This window comes from Chiloscyllium punctatum, chromosome 14, assembly GCF_047496795.1.
Source record: "Chiloscyllium punctatum isolate Juve2018m chromosome 14, sChiPun1.3, whole genome shotgun sequence".
In the NCBI taxonomy this organism is placed as follows: Eukaryota; Metazoa; Chordata; class Chondrichthyes; order Orectolobiformes; family Hemiscylliidae; genus Chiloscyllium; species Chiloscyllium punctatum.
In genome coordinates this window covers 30,571,534-30,590,034 of record NC_092752.1, presented here as the reverse complement: position 1 = coordinate 30,590,034, position 18,501 = coordinate 30,571,534, and the positions used below count along the sequence as shown (strand labels likewise).

At 40.2% G+C, this 18,501-nt stretch overlaps 1 protein-coding gene and 1 long non-coding RNA gene across 4 annotated transcripts in view; one reads left to right on the top strand and one right to left on the bottom strand.

The window, feature by feature from the left end:
* Nucleotides 1-18,501, top strand: part of LOC140485703 (uncharacterized) — a 68,062-nt gene that overhangs the window by 44,947 nt on the left and 4,614 nt on the right. The window lies entirely within an intron of this gene.
* The window catches only part of il15l (interleukin 15, like), a 63,855-nt gene continuing 50,905 nt past the window's right edge, over nt 5,552-18,501 (bottom strand). Inside the window, exons 7-8 of one of the 2 annotated variants that reach the window (XM_072584127.1) lie at nt 17,084-17,224; nt 5,552-9,275 (exon numbers count right to left, since the gene is read on the bottom strand). In XM_072584127.1, the coding sequence (XP_072440228.1) occupies nt 9,174-9,275; nt 17,084-17,224 (243 nt within the window). In that variant the 3' untranslated portion in view covers nt 5,552-9,173. The remainder of the gene's footprint in view (nt 9,276-17,083; nt 17,225-18,501) is intronic. The other variant, XM_072584128.1, reaches the window with a different exon arrangement.

Sequence of the window (18,501 nt, the reverse complement as noted above, 5' to 3'; positions counted from 1 at the left end):
GTAGCAAACAATGGTATTGATGGAGGATCTTAACTTTAACACAGATTGAGAGAGGCAGATAAACACCTGTAACAAAGGTAGTGAATTTCTGGAGTGTGTCAGTGATAGGTTCTGGAATGTTTCAAGGGGCCAAGCAATATTGGATTAGTAATGAGCTAGGTTCAGTTAGTGACCTAATTATGTATGAACATTTATCAAGTCGTGATCTTGAATGATGAGTGCAATGTAGCTTTTGAAAATGAACAACATGAATTAGCAACTAGAGTTTTAGATTTAGGGAATGTTGACTTTAAATGAGATGAGACAGAGATGTCCACAGTAAACTGAGAAAACTGCAAATGGGCAAAACAACAGAAGAACAGCGAAGGATGTTTAAAGGAATATTTAACAGTACAAAATCAGATCATGCCCCTGAGAGAAAAGCTCCACTTCACAGAAAAATCATGGCCTTGAACAGCCATGGACAATTGAAGAGATAAAGGACAGCTTAAAACTAAAAGAAAGGGCTTATAAAAGATGCAAAAAAAACAGTACAGATCCTGATGAATGTGATCAACACAAAGAGCAGCAAAGGGCCACAATGAGATTTTTATAAGAGCTACTAAAAGGGATCACATAAGAAAATTTGCCAGAAACATCAACATCTATAAAAAGAAATTTTATAGTTACACAAAGGAAAAGTGGGTGTTCATGAGCAACACTGGCCCACTAAAGACTGAAAGTGGGGATATTGTCAATAATTATGGGGAAATGGCAGACATGTTGAATAATTACTTTGCCTCAGGAATTACAGTAGAAAAGGAGGATAGTTTGCCAGAAATCCAAGAAAATTAATAGTGGATTGGGGACAGGGACTGAAAAAAAAAAATCAACATGGGTAGAACAGTCATTAGAAAATTAATAGAATTAAAGAGTGACAAATCCCAGGACCCGACAGTTTTCACTGAAGCGTGTTAAAAGGAAGTAGGGGACATACATTGTAGATGCTCTAACTTTCTTTCAGAGATCCCTAGATACATGAGTCACCCATCTAGACTGGAAACTTGCACGACACTCCACCTTTTAGAAGGAAAGAAGAAAACCAAGGAATTGAAGTCTAACATTTGTGTTGGGGAAATTGTTGGACCCATTAATCAACAATAGACCGACTGAACGCCTCAAATTTTCAGTTAATCAGGAACAACCAGCATGGATTTATGACAAGAAAATCATACCTGACATACCTTATTGGATTTTTTTTTGGAAGAGATGACTAAGGTGGTGGACAGGGAATACCTTCAGATGTTGTTTATATGGAATTCTAGACTGATATTGTCACACTTAAGAGACTGTTAACTAATGTAGATTTCCATGGAATTGAGGGCAATTTATTGACATGGCTGAGAAATTATGTGAGTGACAGGCAATAATGGGCAGGGACTCAAATTGGAAGGGTGTGACCAGTGGTGCCCCAAAAGTATGTGTATTAGGGCCTCAGTCATTCATATTATTTATTAATTACTTTTGACAATTGCAGCAAAACTCAGATATTCAAATCTGCTGATGACACAAAGTTAGGGGGCATTGCAGACAATTTAGGTGACAGCATAAAATTACAAAAAGATATTGATAGACTAGGTAAATGGAAAAAAACTGGGAATTCAATGTAAGCAAGTATGAGGTTTTCTATTTTGGACTGAAAAAGAACAGATTAGATGGTATGAAGTTAAATACAGTGGATGTCCTAGGAGACTTGGGAGCATAGATCATTAAAATGCCACAAACAGGTGCAGAAAGTAATCAAGAAAGCTAATGGAATGCTGGCCTTTATATCAAGAGGATTGGAAGTATTAGGATGCAGAAGTTATGCTGCAGTTATAAAGAAAAATCTGGTTAAACCTCACTTGGAATAGTAAGCAGATTTGGACACCACACCTTCTGAAAGATATACTGGCCTTGGAGGGAATACAACGTAAGCTGACAAGAATGATACCTGGACTTCAGGGGTTATGTTATGAGGAGAGGTTGGACAAATTAGGCCTGTTTTTCCTAGAACATAACAGTTTAAGAAAAGATCTGATTAAAGTTTTCAAATTTATAAGAATGATTTGGATGCGAACATATGGCTAATAAGTTTGCAGTTGACACCAAAATTGGAGGTGTAGTGGACAGCGCAGGAGGTTATTTCAGTACAACAGGTTCTTGATCAGAAGGGTCAATGGGCTAAGGAGTGGCAGATGGAGTTTAATTTAGATAAATGTGAGGTGCTGCATTTTAGAAAGGCAATTCGGGGCAGGACTTATGCACTTAATGGTAAGGTCCTGGAGAGTGCTACTGAACAAAGAGACCTTAGTTTGCAGGTTCATAGATCCTTCAAAGTGGAGTCGCAGGTAGATAGGATAGTGAAGAAGGCGTTTGGTATGCTTTCCTTTATTGAACAGAGCATTGAGTACAGGAGTTGGGAGGTCATGTTAAGACTGTACAGGACATTGGTTAGGCCACTTTTGGATATTGTGTGCAATTGTGATCTCCCTCCTATCAGTAGGATGTTGTGAAACTGGAAAGGCTTCAGAAAAGATTTACAAAAATGTTGCCAGGGTTGGAGGATTTAAGCTACAGGGAGAGGCTGAATAGGCTGGGATTAGGGTAAACAGACAAGGTCTTTTCCCTGGTGTGGCAGAGTCCAGAACTAGACGGCATAGGTTTAGAGTGAGAGGGATAAATTAGAAGGGACTTAAGGGGCAACTTTTTCACGCAGAGAGTGGTGCGTGTATGGAATGAGCTGTCAGAGGAACTGGTGGAGGCTGGTACAGTTACAGCTTTTAAAAGGCACCTGGATGGGTATATGAATAGGAAGAGATAAGAGGGATATGGGCCAAGTGCTGGTAAATGGGACTAGATTAGGTTAGGACATCTGGTCGGCATGGACGACTTGAATCGAAGAGTCTGTTTTCGTGCTATGACTATAACTCGAAGTTAATAACAAGGAGGAGGGTAAACAAAAATAAACTACTTCCACTGGTTCTGAATTCTAGAAATAGGGGGCATAGTCTAAAAATTAAGGCTTGACAGTACAGGAGAGATGTTAGGAAACACTTCTATACACAATGGATGGTAGATGTTTGGAACTCTCTTTCACAAACAGCAGTGGATGCTAGATCAATGATTAATTTGAAACTTGAGATAGATAATTTTTGTTAAGCAAAGGTATTAAGAGATATGAGCCAAAGGCAGCTAAGTGGAGTTACACCACATGGTCACAGTGAATGGCTCAAAGGGCTGAATGGCTTCTCCAGTTCCTGCATTGCTATCTTTCTATGTGGGTCCTCAAGCCTGCTCTGCCGATCAATACAATCATGGCTAATCTGATTAGGACATTATGACACCTTGCCTTCTTCTTAGATTTAACATTTGTCTAACTCAGCATTGAACATATTCAATGATACCATCATTGCTCTCTAGGAAAGAAAATTTCAAAGTTTAATGACCCTCTGACAAAATTTCTTCTGTCTTAATTAGGAAACATTTATTTTTAAACTGTACTCCTTAATCCTTGAAATAGTTAACCCATGAAGCTCCTTTGAATAGTTACCTGTTTCAATATGATTAGAAGCAGTTCCAGAAGGTCTTTGATGATGTGCTGCACCGGAAGCTGCTAAATAAGAGTCCATGGTGTTACAGACAGGAATTTACATGCAAAGAGAAGTGGCTGGCTGGCAGAAGACAGAGTTGGGACCACAACTATTCACATTATACAGTTACATACAGTTAATGCTGGTTACATTAACTATCAGGAGAAAGGAACGGAGGATATTGCTGCCAAGTTTATAGATGACACAAAGATAGATGGAGGGATAGATAGTGTTGAGGAAGCAAGGAGGCTGCAGAGGACTTGGACATGGTGAGTGGGCAAAAAAGTGGCAGGTGGAATACAACGTGGGAAAGCTTGAGCTAATACACTTTGGTCAGAAGAATAGAGACAGACTATTTTCTAAACACGGAAAGGCTTCAGAAATCTGAAGCACAAAGGACTTGAGAGCCTAGTTCAGGATTCTCTTAAGGTCAACATGCAGGTCTGTTGGCGATTAGGAAGAAAAATACAATGTTAGCATTCATATCATGAAGGCAAGAATAGAACAGCTGAGGCTGTATAATGTTTTCGACAGACGACACTTGAAATATTGTGAGTTTTGGGTACTGTATCTAAGGAAGGATGTGCTGGCCTTGGAGGAGCTCCAGAGGAGTAGATGAGGACTCTGGGCCTGTACTTAATGGAGTTTAGAAGCATGAGGAGCATCGAATGAACTGACAAAATACTGAGAGGCCTCGGTGAAGTAATGACCTTTAGAACTGAGGCGAAGTTGAATTTCCTCGGCTGGAGGTAAACCTGTGGAAATTATAGCCTCAGAAGGTTGTGAAGGCCAAGTCATTAAATATATTTAAGATAGAGGTACATATGTTTTTGATTGGTAAGGGGATTAAGGATTATGGGGAGAAGGGAGGAGGATAGGGTTAAGAAACACATCAGTCATGATCAAATGGCAGAGCAAAGTCGACAGGCCAAATGGCCTAATTCTACTCCTTTATCTTATGATTTAATAGAAGCAGGAACAGATCGCTCTGCCTATAAGCCTGATAAAAAGATTACTTCTCATTATTCTAAAATTCAATGAGCACTGTCCAAACATGCTCAACCTTTCCTCATAATCCAAGTCATTCATTCCAGGAATCAGCCTTGTGAACTTTTTCTGAGTTGCCTCTAAATATTCTTAAATGAGGAAACTAAAACTGTATTTAGTAGTCTTGGTGTGGTGTCACCAAAACCCAATATAATTGTAATAAGGCTTCTCTACTTATACACTGTATCTCTTTTCCTTTCCAATGAATGCCAATATTCCATTTGCTTTTGTAACTGTGTGCTTTACCTGCATAATAATCTTTTGGTTTTCATGTACAAGGACATCCATTTACAGTAGCTTTCCAATCTCTCTCCATTTAAGTAATAATTTGCTTTTCTATTGTTCTTGTCAAACTGAACAGCTTTACATTTTTCATATTATACTACACCTAACAAATTTTTGCCTATATTTCAATAGATCTATCATATTCATTTTGAGAATCATTGTCTTCCTCACTACTTACTTCTCTCTCTATCTTTGCATTGACAGCATATATGCCTACAATGACTTACCAGCAATTCATTAGTTTAGATCATAATTAGTTAAGGCCCAAATTCTGATTCCTGTGACATTCCACTAATTATAGCTAGCCAACCTGAAGTTATATCCAAATGTTGCTTTCTGTTAGCTTAGCCAGTCTTCTAACTATATTAACGTCTAGCCCCCAACATCATGAGCTAATATTTTATTTAGTAATTTTTTATATGGCATATTATTGAATGCAGTTTGGAATTCTGAATATACCAAATCTATTAAGTTTCCCTTTATCTACCCTGTTTGTTAAATCCTCAAAGAAGTTTAATAGATTTATCAAACATGATTTCCTTCTCATAAATCAATGTAAACTTTGGATTACATTATACTTTTATAGATGTCTTTCTTATTTTTCTATCATTCCAATGTTGACTCCCTCTTGAACAGTTCTGTTACATCCTTCTATATCTCTTGGCTGGGTATTCACAGCAGGGTCCACTGCTCCAGTACCTCCTTTCAAACAGTTGCATCGTCCTAGACTCTCCTAGCTTCTGATCCAGCACTTTTCCTGGTGCATAAATTGTCACCCTACTTGTTCCACTATTAATACCAATGGTGACCCTGTGGTCGTTGGCAACAGATCAGCTCTCAAAAGACCTTTCAATACCTCTTCCAAAAAATATTCCCCTGTGAACAAGTATTTTGCAATCTTAAGAACTCACTATGAATGGTGTGATCAGTATCATGGTCTTACCAGACTTATTCTTATTAAAGACCCTTGCCTGGCTATACACTGCCTGACTCCAACCGTCGCAGTGGCACTAGTTCATTTATTTCCTTTCTCCTCTTTGATGTTTGATCTTCTTGTCTTGTTCCATTCTTCACACCTGTCATTTAAAATCCTTAGTCCCTATCAGTCACATGCCAAGATTTCCATTAAGCTGTTTATAATGCTTTCCTCACTTAAACTCTGCTGTGTGACTGCTTGTGTTCAGTAATTTAAAACTTCCTCTTACCTCAGACTTCATTGTCATTTGTCCCCTCTTAAATTTCTGCTTCCATTAAATGTACTCTGGCCATATTCATAGTCACTCGCTCAACCTCACTCTCTCCTTGCTATTCATCATTCATAATTAAAGTCAACTTCAATCCCAACTTTTTGAGTCTCCACCACATCTTCCTTACCCCTCCTAAAGCTACTTCCTTGTGCCCGATTCTGGAACAAATTTACCATCAAGTTACTTGTAACTACACTTTCAAACTTACAACTGTCTAAGCATTGGCTTTCATTCTTTGAACTTTCTACAACTTCTCAACTACATCATGAATCCACCTTTGGAGCCATTAAAATATATCCTCACCCAGTCAGTGCCATGCAACACCCAGCCTCCCCACCCCAATATGGTCCTTATTTCCAACCAACCTCAATTTCAATTGTGCAGAATTGAACGTCTTTGGCAAACAACTGCTCCATTCACCACCAGATCTGACTACAGCACATGAAGTCCTACCCTGCCCAAATTCATTTGCTAAAACATCAAAAAATCACCTTGAAATACAAAGTAAAGCCTGTTTCTTTTCTCTAGTATAATCTGCTATCCTGTACCATTCCTCTACTCAACCCCCACCTCCACGAGTGTAAGAATCTTGTGTACATTCTTTGCTACCACAAAGTTTGATCCATGAACTGACATCCCTCATTTCTCCCAAACCACTGGGCAATCTCCTGCCCGAACTTCAATTCCAGGTGTTCGCCAAAAGTTTTCAACTCTGTCTCCACTTCATCATTTTTAATGTTGCTATTGTCCCTTGTGTGTTACACTGTCCAACATCCAGGAACTGATAAGCAACCACTTGGTTTAACAAAAAGTGTTGTGAAGGCCAAAGCCATTTGTCTTCATCCTCACTCAAGCTCTGTTCCGTAACCACCAATTCCATCTCTCTTTCTGGCAACATTTTGATATTGAGCCAGGGTGTGTGCAACCTTAGGTTTGTGTTGGGCTCCGATGATGTTCTGACCATTTCTATCCCATAGCTGAGACTGATATCTTTTACCTTTGTAATATCACCCATCTCCATCCTTCCTTAACCCATCCACTGTAAAACCCTCATTCATGACTCTTATTACCTGTAAACTATTCCAGATCTTCCACTGAATATAAACTCTGATCTCAAAGATTCTATGGCCCATACTTTAACTCAGTGTAAGTATTATTCACCCATTGCTGCTATGCTTCCCTGTCTACATCTTCTCTTCATCTGGCAACATGTTAAATTTAAAATTCTCATTCTTATATTCAATTCCTTCCATGGTCTTACTCCTCCCCATTTCTGTAGCGTCCTCCAGGTCAACAATTCTGTGCTCCTCCAAGCCTCACATTTTATGCATCCTCAATACCTATACAAGGAGAGATATAAATAAATAAAAATGTTCCTTCTTGCCATTTTCTAACATCAACTCCCCTTGCTTGCTATCATCTCCAGATAATTTTTCCCAATCTTCCCAACTTCATGATCTGATTAAAGTTGGATTTTGATTTCCACAACAAATTCAATTTAAATGTATATGACATAGCGTGTGAAGTTCTGCCTATGGTGATATGGCTGAGCTAATGACTTAGATAAATGTCAACATCTGGGAACAACTCCAGCAGCATATCCGAAATTATTTAATCTGGCACTGTGCTTATCAGTTTGGTCTGATCACATACATGTGGGTAAGTTTTAGTTTCTTGAATGTAACCACTGACATGAAATTAACTCAAGTCCAATTTTACAAATAGAATAATGGTTGTGCCCCATCAAAAATAACAACTGGTGTTATTTCAAACTTAAATAACTAAATTGCAATTGTTCTTACAGACATATCTTCTTGATAGCCATCCAAGAATAATATTTCGGAATTTGAAATTACTTCTGAACTTTTCTCATTGTTGTGTACAATCATGAAAACTGAAGAGAAAATGAATCTCAAAAAATATTTGCTTTGGGAACAAGATTTATTTTAAATGTACTGAAAATGTGCTGCTTTTGTTCTCCGAAGCATCAAGTGTGCAAAACCTTAGCTGGTTGCTCTGTCACTGTGAACCATGCCTACACTTACCCTGGTCAAAAACCCCAGTATTTGGAAATTGAGGGCTGCGTGTAGTCACAGTCGTGGTCATTGCGACCATTGGTGCTGCTGGGACTGCTGGCCAATCACATTGGCTTACAGCACTCTGAGGTGGGAGGAGTGACATCTTCTTGGAACATGAAATGGCTGCCTTCATATCAACTCAACAGGTGGTGGGATGGGCAAGTCCGTCATCTGATAATTCTTGCTCATTATATAAAAAACTCAAAATACACAGAAATACATTAAAATCTGAAAGAGGAGAAGCAGGTTTATCAAACAGGAACCACACCACGTTGCTCATCCAGTGTATTGTTTTATGGTTTAGTGTACAGTATTGGAAACCTGCCTATTCCTGCTGAGGCAAAATATGCTGAATGGTCTCCTTCTGATTCCATCAACCTTCACCATGGGATCAAACTCAAAGTTGGTGGTGAAGGAGATAAAGAATGGAAGTGAAAGTGAACGGCATTACTCTTAGTTCAAAAGAGGAAAATTCTTTTGCAATTTTAAGTTAATTGTTTTCAAAAATACATTCCAGTAATACCTCAATCTGCTTGTTAAATAGATGGGCTAACAGAAATTAATAACCAAAATTCCCACCCCAGGCCTGGATTCTCCTTAACATCATTGACTGTTATGGTTAGAATAGGTTCTGATATGTCTTCACATCCTTAATGACTGGATTAGAATACAGTCTTTAATTTAACAGCTTTAATACACTTACTACATATGGTACACGTTACAAAATCCATATAATGGAATTCATAGATTCTTCATTTATAAAGATTATATTGTAGATATTTTTATAAAAACTATAAACATGAATTCTGTATTTACATACAATACAGCAATGCTAAGTTAAATACAATAAGCATTTATAAAAATAGCTTTTCACAATTCACTATTTACATACCGTACAATATGATCTACCTTTGTTTATACCGTTTTTGGAGATGTTTTTGAAAAGCCTTGAGAAAATGTGTTGCATTTTTTTCTTGGAATGTTTCACAGATTTTGCAGTTCTTCTGCTGTATTAAAAACACAAGTTTAGAACTACAACAAAACTTTATAAGGCAATTTTAATGTAATAAATGATGATTAACCTAATCAATTGTTGAAATACAGCACATCCTACTTTTAAAATAGCAGGACAGATTTAGAGCTATGAGAACTGAGAGAGGTTGGATACAGGTGTGTATGCAAACAGACAAGGCAGAATAGAAAAGGAGATGAAAGGAATGAAAATAAGATAAATTCCAAATGTTAATCAAAAAGAAATCAGAGCATAGAACACTAAAAAGTTAATCAAATGAGACGTTCAATTATAATGCAATGTTTTTGATCTGAGGTATGGATTAGATGTGTGAAACTTAGCTGTTTGAATTGAAAGACAACCCAGACAATGAGAAGAATTATTTTCATGTCCAGTGAACAGCAGAAAGAATCAAAACGTTTCTGATTTCTTCCCTGATCTATTTACAGTGATATTATAAATATGGTGTTAATACACGTGGTCACAATCTCCATGTGAATGACAAAGAATAGAAATTATCACACATTAAGTGTGGGTAATTCTATTCAGGTCATATTGAACTGAGGAGAACAATCTGGAATTAAACAGAAAGACGGTTATGAGCCTTCTTTAAACTGTGCCAAAACATTCAAGTGCTCCTCTAGGTTTACGTCTTAAATTTCCTGCAGGAGCACAAATTGGAGATAAAATTTCACTGACGTCAAATCATGCTCAAATTTCTTGCTCATCATGTGAGTTCATGCCTAACTAGGGCTGTGTATAGGGTTTTAAACTAAATAGTGGGCAAGCTGGTTCAATTGCATTGAACCTCTACAGTGCAGATAGAGGCAACTTGGCCCTCCAAAGAGCATCCCACCTTATCCCCATAATCATGCATTTACTGTGGCTAATCCACCAAGCGAACATTACATGGCTTTTTTTTAAAACGTGGTCAATCCAATCCAACTTGCACATCTTTGGACTGTGGGTGGAAACCAGAGTACCTGAAGGAAACCAACATAGATACAGGAGAATATGCAAACTCAGAGAGACAGTTGCCTGACACTGGAATCAAACCTGGGTCCCTGGCACTGTAAGGCAGTATGCTAACCATCATGCCACCATACTGCCCACGTCATATCGAAAATTATGGAAAATATTAAAGGAGGGAGGGCTCAGCAGAGGTTATTAAAGCTTCTAGAACAAGTAATAGGTCAGATAATATGAAAAGGCTCAGCAATGTAACTTCAGGAACAGCAGATATAGGGGTCAGGCAGTATCCAAGGAGCAGGAGAGTCAACATTTCGAGCATAAGTCAGGAATGTGAGTGGATGGGGTCCAAAGGGGGCTGAGAGATAAATGGGAGGGGGGTGTGAGGCTGGGGGAAGGTAGCTGGGAATGCAATAGGTTAATGAAGGTAAGGGTGAAGGTGACAGTTTGGAGAGGATGGTGGAACGGATAGGTGGGAAAGAAGAGAGACAGGTAGGACAGTTCAAGAGGGTGGTGCTGAGTTGGAAGGTTGGTTCTGGAATATGGTGCCGGGGGCCTGGTGAGGAAGCTGGTGAAATCCACATTGATCCCGTGTGGATCCTTTCACTTCCTCCAGACCAAAGGGGTAGCCATGGGAACACACATAGGTCCCAACTATGCCTGCTCCTTCATCGGGTACGTACAACAGTTCATCTTCCGCAGCTACACCAGCACCTTTTCCCCACCTTTTCCTCTGCTACATCGATTACTTTATAGGCACCACCTCGTGCTCCCAAGGGGAGGTTGAACAGTTCATCAACATCACCAACACCTTCCAGCCCGATCTCGAATTCACCTGGACCATCTCAGACACCTCCCTCCCCTTCCTGGTCCTCTCCATCTCCATTTTTCGGTGACCGACTCGGCATAGACATCTACTACAAACCCACAGCTACCTGGACTACACCCCTCCCATCCTGGCTCCTGTAAAAATGCTATCCCTTATTCCCAATTCTTCCGACTCTGCCGCATCTGCTCCCAGGAAGGCCAATTCCACCATAGAAGATCCCAGAAGGCCTCCTTCTTCAAACGCTACAGCTTCCTCTCCCACATAGTTAATGATGCCTTCCAGCACATCTCCTCCACTTCCCGTACCTCTGCTCTTGAACCCCATCCCTCCAATTGCAACAAGGACAGAACCGCCCCCTCCCCCCAGTCGTCACCCTTCACCCACATCCCTGCCATTTCCACCACCTACAAACAGACCCACTACAAGGAATATATTTCCCTCCCCACCCCTATCTGCATTCCGGAAAAACCATTTCCTCTGTGACTCCCTCGTTAGGTCCAAGCCTCCCACCGATCCACCCTCCATCAGCACCTTCCCCGCCACTGCAAGAAGTGCAAATCCCGTGCCCATACACCCATGTCACCTCTGTCGAAGGCCCCAAATGATCCTTCCGGATCTAAAGAAGATTTATCTGTACTTCCAAACACGTCATCTACTGTGCCTATTGCTCTCAATGTGGTCTCCTCCATACTGGGGAGACAGGATGCCAACTTGCAGAACGTTTCAGAGAACATCTCTGGGACCACGCGCTAAACAACCCCACTGCCCTGTGGGCAAACACTTTAACTCCCCGCTCCCACTCCGCCAAGGACATGCAAGTCTTGGGCCTCCTCCACTGCCAAACTCTAGCCACCTGATGCATGGAAGAAGAATGCCTCATCTTGCGACCTTCCAACCACATGGAATCAATATGGATTTCACCAGTTTCCTCATCTCCCCTCCTCCCATCTCATCCCAGATCCAACCTTCCAGCACCACCCTCTTGAACTGTCCTACCTGTCCATCTTCCTTCCCACCTACCTGCTCTACCCTCCTCTCAACCTATCATCTTCACCCCCACATTCAGCTACATTTCCAGCTACTAGCTCTACCTCCTCCTTTTTATCTCTCAGCCCCCTTGGGCCCACACCACTCCCCCACATTCCTGAAGGAGAGCTTATGCTCGAAACATTGATTCTCCTGCTCCTCGGATGCTGCCTGACCAGCTGTTCTTTTCCAACACCACATTCTTCAAATCTGATCTCCAGCATCTGCAGTCCTCACTTTCTCTCAGCAGATATGGGGGACAACTATGAAAAAGGGGTCAGTCAGTGGCACTGAGGATGTTGTACTTAGATACACAAAGGATACAAAACAAGGTAAATGAGCCTGTAGAACAGATTGAAATTGGCGGGTGCAGTGTTGGGGGTATCCTAGAGATTAGGCTGCAAGGGGATCACAGCTGGAACTAAACAATCAAGGCTATGTGTCCTATTGAAAGGACAGACAGATGGGCAGAAGATGGGTTAATCAGAACTGAAATTAAATCAATAACAAGAATTGGAAAGCACGGAATCTGAGGATAGAGTTTAGGAACCACAAAAGAAAAAAAAGACTCTGATAGGAGTTATGTACAGACTTACAAGCAGTAGTCAGGATGTGGGGAAGGAAATAAATCAGGAGACAGAAAAAGCATGCAAGAAAGAGACCATTATAATAATGATGTGGGACTTCAATATGCTGGGGGACTGGGAAAATCAGTTCAAAAACAAAAAATATGGGATAAAAGCAAATTACTGCAGATGCTGGAATCTGAAAACAAAAAGTGAAAATGCTGGAAAAACTCAGCAGGTCTGGCAGCATCTGTAAGGAGAGAAAAGAGCTGACATTTCAAGTCTAACTGACCCTTTGTCAAAGCTCAGGCTGGAACGTGCCTAGTCGGAAGATGAGATGCTGTTCCTCCAGTTTGCGTTGAGCTTCACTGGAACATTGCAGCAGGCCAAGGACAGACATGTGGGCATGGGAGCAGGATTGTGTGTTGAAGTGGCAAGCCACAGGAAGGTCCGGGACCTGATTGCATACAGACCGAAGGTGCTCAGCAAAGCGATCACCCAGTCGGCGTTTTGTGTCTCCGATATTGAGGAGACCACATTGGGAGTAATGAATGCAATAGACCAAATTGAAAGAGGTACAAGTGAAACGCTGCTTAATCTGAAATGAGCGCCTGGGGCCTTGGATGGTGAGCATGGAAGAGGTAAAGGGGCAGGTGTTGCACCTTCTGTGATCGCATGGGAAGGTGCTGTGTGTGATTGGAGAGGTGTTAGGTGTGATGGAGGAGTGGATTAGGTTGTCCCGGAGGGACAAAGGGTCAGTTAGACTCGAAACTTCAACTCTTTTCTCTCCTTAGAAATGCTGCCAGACCTGCTGAGATTTTCCAGCATTTTCTCTTTTTGTTTTGGGAAAATCAGTTTGCTAACAGATCCCAAGGTAAGAAATTTGTGGAATGTTTATGAGACTTGTTTTGGAGCAGCTTGTGGTAGAGCTTACCTGGGAGCAGGCAATTCTGGATGTGATAATGTGTAATGAGGCAAACTTGATTTTGGGAACTTAGGAAACTTTGGGAACTGGAGGCAGTGACATAAAATGATAGAATTCACCCTATAGTTTGATAGGGAGAAGCTAGAATCAGATGTAACAGTATTACAATTGAGTAAATGAGAGTGGAGCAGGCCAGAATCGATTGAAAGAGCAGCCTAGTAGGGAAGGTGGTAGAGCAAGAGTTTCTGGGGATAATTTGATAATTAAATAGGCACAGCAGAATTCATCCCAAGAAGAAATATACTAAGGGGCATACAACAAGGTAACCAAAGCTGACAAAGGAAGTCAGGCACTAGCATAAAAGCAAAAGAAAAAGCATACGATGTGGTGGAGATTAGCAGAAAACCACAGGATTAGGAAGCCTTTAAAAGCCAACTGAGGACAACTTAAAAGACAAAAAGAGGGAAGATGATTCAATGTGAGGATAAGCCAGCTAGTTTCTAGAAAAATGCAAGAGTTTTTTAGACATATAAAAGCTAAGGAGGTGTTAAGAGTGAAAACTAGACAGCTGGAAAATGAGGCTGGAGAACTTGCTTTGATGAAGAGTCACAGAACTTGAAACATTAACTCTGATTATTTCACACAGATGCTGTCAGATCTGCTGAGTTTCTGCAGCAATTTCTATTTTTGTTTCAGATCTCCACAATCTGCACTCTTTCCTTTGTATTATTGAAGTAATGGGAATCATTGAAATGCTGGAAGTACCAAATAGGTACTTTGCATGAGTTTTCATGGTGGAAAGGACCAGCAGCACACTAGAACTTCAAGAGAGTCAGTGGGCAGAAGTAGGCATAGTGGCCATCATGAAAGAGAAGGTACTGGAGAAGCTGAAAGGTCTGGAGTAGATAATATATTTGGACCAGATGGACTACACCTTAGAGTTCAGAAGGAAATATTTTAGGAGATTGTAGAGGCATTGATGGCGATTTATCAGGAATCACTGAAGTCAGGAGGGCCACAGAGGATTGTAAAATGGTTAATGTAACATCCTTGTTTAAGAGGGAGGGAGGCAGAAGATAGGAAACCAAAGGCCAATGAGCTCTCCTTGATCAATGGTAAGATTTCAGAGTCCATTATTAAGGATGAGATTGCAGAGTACTTGGAAGTGCTTGGTAAAGTAGGGCTGAGACTGCATGACATAATCAAGGGAGGTCATGTCTGATGAATCTGTTAGAATTCCTTGAGAAGGTAAAGTGCAAGGTATTTGCATGGATTGGTTGACTGATAGTAGTCAGAGAGTGGAAATAAAGGAGGCTTTTTCAAGATGGCAGCTGATGATTGGTGGAGTTCCACGGGGATCTGTGTTGAGTAACTACTCACATTAGGCATTAACAAGTGAATGAAGGAACTGAAAGCATTATTGCTAAGTTTGCAGATGACACAAAGGTGGAACTGGTAGTATTGAAAAATTGAGGAGACGTCAGAAGGACCTGGACAGGTAGATGGAATACAAGATGGGAAAGTGAGAGATTATGCACTTTATCAGGAAGAATAGGGACATAGAATATTTTCTAAATATGGAAAGGCTTCAGAAATCTGAAGCACAAAGGGACTTAGGAGTTATAGTACAGGATTCTCCTAAGGTTAGCATGCAGGTTCGGTTGGCAGTTAGGAAGGCAAATGCAATGTTAGCATTCATTTCAAGAGGACTACACAAGGCCTTAGTCAGTTCTTGCAAAGATCAAGCTCTGTAATTAAGGGTCATTGTGATCTTCGTACCCACTTTTAAGTCTATATCTGATAGTTGTGCATTGCCTGCACAGCTGGTGTTCGGTCAATTCTTCAAACAGGTACTGGAATATTAATGGATTGAAAGGATGAGAACAACCTATGTGCTAGGTTGAACCTATGTGCTAGAATAAATGGTGTGTCCCTGATTCACGTGACAATAATTCTTTCTGTGCCCAAAAACCTGGTCATCAATATAGACATGCTCTGAGCAAGTGGAACTGACAGTAACCTACTAGGCTGTGTAGGATCATTTAAAAAATTAAGATGTGGGCTGATTATAATTGCACACAAGTCAATTATGCTCAATTTTATTTAGAAAATTTCCAGTTATTCATTTAGTTTGTAGCCTGATTATGCGTATTCCTGAGTAAAAACTTCACAGGAAACTCATTCAGGCATATTGAAAAGAAAAAATGTCTGTTTCCAATCACCAAAAGACTTCAGACATTATAAGAGCACAAAATAAAGGAGGAAGAAGAGAGATAGAAGAGAGATGATACAGATGGATAATAATTCACAATCTAGTCTGTGAAAGAACAGATAGCTCTCTATTCTATATTATTGACAGGGTCAAACATTCTTTGGTAGGTCATTTACACATTGTATCCAATGATTTGCAATGTTCTTTGCAAGTCAAAGAATGCCAACATATTGGAAAAGCGTGGCTGCACTGCTTGAGATTCAGTCCACTGCTTTCAAATGGATGAAATATGCAGAACATTCTGATTAAGTGCCTATTGAATGTAAGACACCAATGACATAGGGTCTCTAAAAAGTTGGTCCATTGTGCACTTCATAAACAAAATACAGAATAATAAACTAAAATAAAATCACTACAGCACAAAGACTAACTGATTTTGGTCCAATTTAAATACCTCTTGTACAATGTCCTTCACTGTGTCTCACTTATTAACCAAGCTCCTACTACAGAAATTACAAAAATACTAATGAATATCATTTTGAATGCATTTTTTGACAATGAAATGAATTTGAAATAAGTTATTTATTTATTGTTTGGGCATAGATTAGCTAGAATCTAGCTTTGGCTAAATTTCTGAATTAAAAAAGTTTGTTATTTGTCGGGTGGCACAGTGGCTTAGTGGTTAGCACTGCTGCCTCACAGCACCAGGGTCCCAGGTTCAATTCCAGCCTCGGTCGACTGTGTGGAGTTTGCACGTTCTCCCAGTATCTGCGTGGGTTTCCTCTGGGTGCTTTGGCTTCCTTCCACGGTGAATTGGCCATGCGAAATTGCCCCTAGTGTTAGGTGCATTAGTCAGAGGGAAATGGGTCTGGGTGGGTTACTCTTCGGAGAGTCGGTGTGGACTTGTTGAGCCAAAAGGCCTGTTTCCACACTGTAGGGAATCTAATCTAATAATTACATCATAGTTATCAAACAGAAAATTCTCCGTGGTACTACCTCAAAGCATTCAATTCTTTAATGAAGTAACTAGACGTGGTTTCAAACAACTCTCTCTGGGTAAACTATCATGTGGATTAAGGAAGGAAAATAACACTGCTTATTTGTCTTGATGAACTTAAGAGGAGTCCTACTGTCAGATGTAACCTGGACAAGTGTGAGGGATTGGATAGATATTAAACAACTCCTTTCTTCAAGTAATTCCCTGGTACTCATAGTTCTGCACTGCAGATAGTTTGCCACACAGGTTATACACAGATACAGTTACTCAGGAACTTACCCCATTAAATTTAGAAAATGTTTTTGCATTTCTATTCATTTTATTCTTGTCTTTTAATTCATAAGACTTGAGCACAAATTCAAACTGCAAAACGTTCAGTTCTTGCATGAAGCACATCAAAGCAGTTTCGAAACAGTCATTCTGGGGGAGGAAGGTAAGCAGACTGGTTCATCAGAATGGTTTCTGTGTGTCTCAAAATAATTTGCATATTTATTCTCCATTTCTAATTTAAGAAAACCAGTAATTTTAGTAGATCCTTATGACTACGAAAACATTAGTTTGTGTCAAGTCAACATGCAATCACTAAATCAGCTGTAATGACAAGGTAAAACAACAAGTCTTAGATAGTTTTTCTTCTTTCCTGCCAGTTGCAAACCAGGCAACACGTGAAAGAATAGATGGGAATACGGTTCAGGCTGAACAGGTCTAAACTGATGCAATTTGAATTCAAAATGGAGAATACAAAATTCACAAATAATAGCTCTTAGTCCAGTCACTGGCACCTCATCACATTGTTTTGTTTCTCTCTCAACCCCACCCCCAAATCCTTCACATTCTTCCCATTCCCAGATGTTCTTCTCACGCCCTCCACTTCTCTTACACCCCTCAGTACTTCTTTCATCCCCTCACTTCAACTCACCACTCTCCTCCTATTCCCGATGGGCTCACTGTTCTCCCTGCCACTTTATCATACATCCCCCTGCATCGACCCGCTCACAGGGTACTTCTCTGTTGCCTTTACTTCTCTTCTTCCTCCCTGCCATCCAATCTGGAAATGAGCCTATCACAAAGAACCCAGTGAGAAACACAGAGAATGAGTAGTAGCATGTGAGGAGAAAGGGAGAGGGGAGCAGGGAGGAGAAAACGCTGCTGTCAGATAAGTTGTCAAGTTTTTGATTCTCTTGGGGTAACCAAAGAAATGCAGATATTTCTGCATGATATGCATCAGAGCGCAGTTGTTCCAGTAAATAAAGCACAAGTTTTATTTTCTAACTGAAAATTAGTGTATTCTGCCATTGCAAATGGTAAGCCAGTTTTTGTCATCTCTCTCTGAATAGATGAGTGATTGCCTAGTCCCTAACTTCTGACTGATTCAGTTCTGTTGCCCACATATCTGATGCTGCCAAATTTAAAGTTACAATCATTGTATTACCAATTAATTGAATTCAGCAGATGTGTCGCCTAAAGAAAGACGATTGATAAAAATCTGCAAATGTTGTACCAGTTAATAATTCTAAAGGCAGTAGAGAGTTGCTCTGGGAAACTCCCCAGATCTATCTAAGTTAACTAAAGATTAACTGCCAAGAATGTTGCTGTTAGAGAAATCAAGACACTGGCAAGTGCCTGAGCATGCGCAGAAAGCATTCCCGTGGTATTGCTGCCCTAGTGGTGTGGTAGAATGATAGTATATATGCAAG